The sequence below is a fragment of the Propithecus coquereli genome, unplaced genomic scaffold (genome assembly GCF_000956105.1).
Source record: "Propithecus coquereli isolate 6110/MARCELLA unplaced genomic scaffold, Pcoq_1.0 Scaffold129, whole genome shotgun sequence".
Lineage (NCBI taxonomy): Eukaryota > Metazoa > Chordata > Mammalia > Primates > Indriidae > Propithecus > Propithecus coquereli.
The window spans coordinates 3,458,436-3,463,681 of record NW_012137080.1 but is presented as its reverse complement, the minus strand read 5'-3'; the positions used below and the strand labels follow the sequence as shown (position 1 = coordinate 3,463,681).

Below are 5,246 nucleotides of genomic sequence, written 5' to 3'. Positions count from 1 at the left end.
GCCTCGGCCTCCCAGAGAGCTAGGATTACAGGCGTGAGCCACCGCACCCGGCCAATACCTTTTTCTTAAGCAAGGTGTTGCATGCAAGACTTTTCATTGTATTATTCCTTAGATTTTTTTTGAATTTTGTTTCATAATTAAAAATTAAAGTAGTACTCACAAAAAAGGGATAAGAAACACTAGTTCAAAATGTCACTTCAATAAAAAATAAACTTGGCTGCCTTTTAATATACCAACGCTAGGCTGGGAGTGGTGGCTCACACCTATAATCCTAGTACTCTGGGAGGCTGAGGCGAGAGGACTGCTTGAGCTCAGGAGTTCGAGACCAGCCTGAGCAAGAACAAGACCCTGTCTTTACTAAAAATAGAGAAATTAGCTAGAAAAATTAGCTGGGTATCATTGTGCACACCTGTAGTTCCAGCTACTGAGAAGGCTGAGACAAGAGGATCTCAAGCCAGGAGTTTAAGGTTGCGGTGAGCTACGATGACACCACCGTACTCTAGCCTAGGCGACAGAGCTAGAACCTGTCTCGAAAAAACAGACAGACAAAAACCCAATACTAAATCACACAAAGATGCATACATATTGTGATAACTGCATGAAGTCATTCCCATGACCACAGCAATTTGGTTATCATGGTCCCCTTTTCTGACAGCAACTGATGAGATGGGTCAATCTTTTACACAAAGCCTTCTGGAGGATTCCGTACAAAACAGACTGTATAAGTCATTTCATTATGCTTTTTCCCAAGCTCTAGATTCAGATGAATAGAAACAATATGGAATGGCAACCTTATAACCTTCTTTAATTTATGATTATTTAGACTGTAGCCTACTCTGTAGGCTACTCTGTAGCCTTGGAGAACATTCAACTACACATTTTATAGCTTCCATTGCTTCTGTTTCCTTCTAAGCATCCACCTTTCCTAACCCCAAGAGTCTACAAAAGTCTAAATTGAATCCTAAATAGCTAAAGAGGTCCTAGAATGGAAAACAGAAATTTGGACTAATTTATGGTTACTATTACCATTAGATTTTAAACTTACATCTTCTGAAGTACAAATAGGGATAAGTTCATTATTTATTTGCTTTGTATAAGAGAGGAAAAAAACCTTAATTTTCATTTTGTCCTTCGTGATAAATGAAGAACATCAGATTGAAGGCTTTGTCTATACTAAGCTGATCTGACAGGACTTAAAAAGCAGTTTTAGGTCTGAACAAAACACTTTCTAAATCAAAAGTGAAAACACTAAAAAGCTCACATTGCCAATTCTATTTTGACTTCAGCATGCGCTCGGTCTTATATAATTACTTTAACCTATTTGTTTTGCTTTTTAAGTACAAACAGTGGTGTTGACTTTTTAAAGTAATTCCCACTAGACCAGATCCTAGTCATCCAAAGGAGATTTAAAAAGTGGCTTTTTACCAGAAGTTCTTGTTGCTTGTCTGTGGCTGATCGTCCGATCACCTTGTAGAGCTCCACGAGGTCACCAAGCATCCCGTCGCCTAGCACTGGCAGCTGCATGGCAATGGCCGCCAGGCAGTGGCACATCAGGATCCGGGCAGCATCCTGAGCACCGTGCATCTGAGTCAACAGGGTTTCAACCACTGACTGGCTAAGATGAGGCCTGCCCTTGGCCAACTTCACCATGCAATTTAGAGCAATCTGCACACCAAAACCAAAATGGACTAATTATACTTTGAAGATATTAAGTGAAGCTTTAAATAAAAGAACTTTGTAAAAGTTACTGGGCAAAATCAAGGGTGTGTTTTTTTTTGTAGGCATAACATTTTTCTTTGTAAGAAGCACTTGATGTATTGAATCTTGCACATTAGAGTTTGTGAAGTGCGCCATGTTTAAAATAACAAATCAGAACTGTACATCAATCACTCATTTCGATCCAGGTCTTAAAAATGACAAGATGGGGCCAGGCCTGGTGGCTCATGCCTGTAATTCTAGCACTCTGGGAAGCTGAGGCGGGCAGATCATTTGAGTTCAGGAGTTCGAGACCAGCCTGAGCAAGAGCGAGACCCCATCTCTATCAAAAATAGAAAGAAATTAATTGGACAGCTAAAAATATATAGAAAAAATTAGCCGGGCATGGTGGTGCGTGCCTATAGTCCCAGCTACTTGGGAGGCTGAGGCAGGAGGATTCCTGGAGCCCAGAAGTTTGAGGTTGCTGTGAGCTAGGCTGACGCCATGGCACTCTAGCCTGGGCAACAGAGTGAGACTCTGTCTCAAAAAAAAAAAAAAAAAAAAAAAGACAAGATGAAAATCCTAAGGAATAATGCTGAAGAGGCAAATATATGCCAAACTAAATGTCACCATTACTGTATTTTTTATTATTTTTCAAGAACTGCTTCTAAAGTGTGGTTTGTATACTATCTATGCCAGCATCTCCCAGCATGGTAATGAAAATATAGATTCTCAGGCCCCACCCACCCCAAACTTAATAAATTAACTTTTTTTTGGGGGAGGGTGTTGGGGTTACTAAGAGTTCACAGTTTTAAAAAGATGCATAGGCCAGTGGACCCCAAACTTTTTGGCAACAGGGACCAGGTTCATGGAAGACAATTTTTCCATGAATGGGGGTGGGGGCGGGGAGGATGGCAAGTGATGGGAGTGGCTGTAAATACAGATGAAGCTTCACTTGCACCTCCTGCTGTGCAGCCTGGACCCTAACAGGCCATGGACTGGTGGTACCAGTCCACGGCCCGGGGGTTGGGGACCGTAGCCCTAGGTGACTCAAAATATGCTGAAATGGGGGAATGGCTTCTAATTTTCTCTTACTTCCCAATTGGCTTTAGACCCTCTACTCAGTCCTTATTCTGGGCATCACTAATATCTCAGCCAACAAAATTAGAAACTCAGAAATACCCTTACTTTTACGTAGTCATCAGATTCTGTCAAGTCTCTAATATCCACCATTATCTCCTTTTCACAAATGTCCCCTTAACTCCGTATCTTGAAAAGATGGGCCCATCAATCCATCCTTTACACTACAACCACGTAGCTATCAGCGTGGTGTTAGTAACACATCATAAACTTTAGAGTCTGATGGATGCAGGGTTGAATTCAGTCTGTCCCTTATTAGTGAGGTGGCTTTGAATAAGGTATTGTCTCTCTCTGAGACTTAATTTTCTGATGAGTGTAAGAGGGAAACAAATTTCATTATCTGGTTATTGAAAGATGGAAGGAAATGTACATACATGCCTTCAACAAAGTTTGGCCCATAATAGACACTCAAATAAATAACAACAATAATTACAACAAAGGTCAGAGCATGTCTACTACTTTAAAATTCTGTTATCTCCTCACCACCCATAGAATCAAGTCCATGTTCCTTAGCATGATATTGTATATCCGCTATGACTGAGCTGCAAACTACTTTCCAGTCTCATATTACGTCATCCAGCCACAGTGGGTTCCTCACCAACCTTCCAACATTTAACAAGTACATTTCTGCTTTCAAGGCTTTTATAAAGGTGGGACCTTGGGCTCAAACACTCTTTCCTAATTACTGAAATTCTATCCCGTCTTTCAAGGCTCAACTCATGACATCTACTTGTTGAAGTCTTCCCTAATATCCTTAGCTGAAATTAATCACTTCCGACTCTGTCCTCTCATTAGAATTGCACTTTTGTTTGTACAAAACAAAACAACGAAACATACTGCATTCTGCTTGGCATTACAGTCCCTTATATACACGTTGGTATCCTACTCTACATGGGAAGCGCCTCTAACACAGGGACCCTGCTTCATCATCTAAATACGTCCTACTGTGCTGAGTCCAGTGTTGTATCAACACCTATGGTTGTCAGGAAAAGGCTTTGTTTGTTTTTTAAAAAACATTTTTAAATATATTGTAGTTCCAAGGGGATTCTAAGGATGCCTCAGAATGGTTTTGCCAACACATGTCGTTTACTTCCCTTCTCCACTTCTTGATTACCAGCCTTTATTTAATGGTATTACTATCTTTATTGTTCATCACTACGACCACACCACACCTTTCCTTAACATGCTAAAATGAGACATGATTTCCTTTAAATCATATTTCAGACAAGCTAAAGTTCTTACATTTTCCAACATCTAACAGGTTTTTTTTTACTTCTACTAACTATGCTTTTCCTTATTATTAATTTTGCACCATCACAAATTATATTTGATTTTTCACTCTAATAAGAGTAGTCTCATTTCACATTTTAAAAATCTTAAATATCTCTAAGATAATTTCCTGTAATTAAGTAAAGGTGAAAATTCTTTATAATAATTCTTCTCTTGACTTATAAACTAGGGCTTCTAACTCAAGAAATTAACAAACACACATTTATGAGTTTCGCTATAGTCATTTCATCAGTTTTTTGTGGTATTATCAGTGTTACTTCAGATTAACACTTCTAAGAATATAGGCACTCTGCCAATTTAATTTTGCTTTATATTGTCTAAGACTATCATATGTATCTATTACAACTTAACAAATACTGTCGGCAGATGGCAAAATAGGCCAAAGTTCAGATTTCTACTTTATCTACCTTTAGGGATAGTAAAAAAAGCCAGTTTTCAAGGGCAGATGCATAATTAAGCCAAGGGTTGACAAACTATTGTCTGTATGCCAAATCTAGCCCCCATCTGTTTTTGGTAAATAAGTTTTTATTGCAACACAGACATATCCCCCCCTACCCTTAACACTGTCCATGGCTATTTTTGCCCTTCAATGGCAGAACTGAGTGGCTGTGACAAGAGTATATGGCCTGCCAAATTTAAAATACTATCTGACCCTTGACAGAAAGATTGCTAACCCTAGTTTAAGCAATGAAAGCAGACATTATGTTAAAATGAGTGAAATTTTCACCTTTAATGTAGCTTGAGCACCTGGACTGTCATCTTGACTACAAAGTACCAGAAGGGATTCCAGGCCAAAGACAGCATCTTGTTCCAGTGCCAAAAGATCTAGAAGAAAAACACTAAGTTTTATGGTGGTCAAGTAGAGGGGATTAAACACACACACACATACGTGCGGAAAAAAAAACATTAAGGAGTCTAAGATACAGAAAACACTTAAATGCATAAAGCTAACCTGCCTTTAAAAAGTACATGTGGCATTACTTCTAAAATGTAAAGGCTTATCTTCAGACTTCATTTCTACCACTTTATTGAAGAGTATAAAAATATACACATTAAATTAAGAGCTAAAGCCACAAAGCTATAAATAAAACAAAACAGAAATAGTGTCATCAGCTTAGCTA

General features: G+C 38.8%; 1 protein-coding gene across 1 annotated transcript in view; it reads right to left on the bottom strand.

The window, feature by feature from the left end:
- INTS7 (integrator complex subunit 7) overlaps positions 1 to 5,246 on the bottom strand; it is a 68,182-nt gene that overhangs the window by 27,976 nt on the left and 34,960 nt on the right. The window contains exons 6-7 of the mRNA XM_012638327.1: positions 4,853 to 4,950; positions 1,426 to 1,665 (exon numbers count right to left, since the gene is read on the bottom strand). Coding sequence (XP_012493781.1) covers positions 1,426 to 1,665; positions 4,853 to 4,950 — 338 coding nt within the window. The remainder of the gene's footprint in view (positions 1 to 1,425; positions 1,666 to 4,852; positions 4,951 to 5,246) is intronic.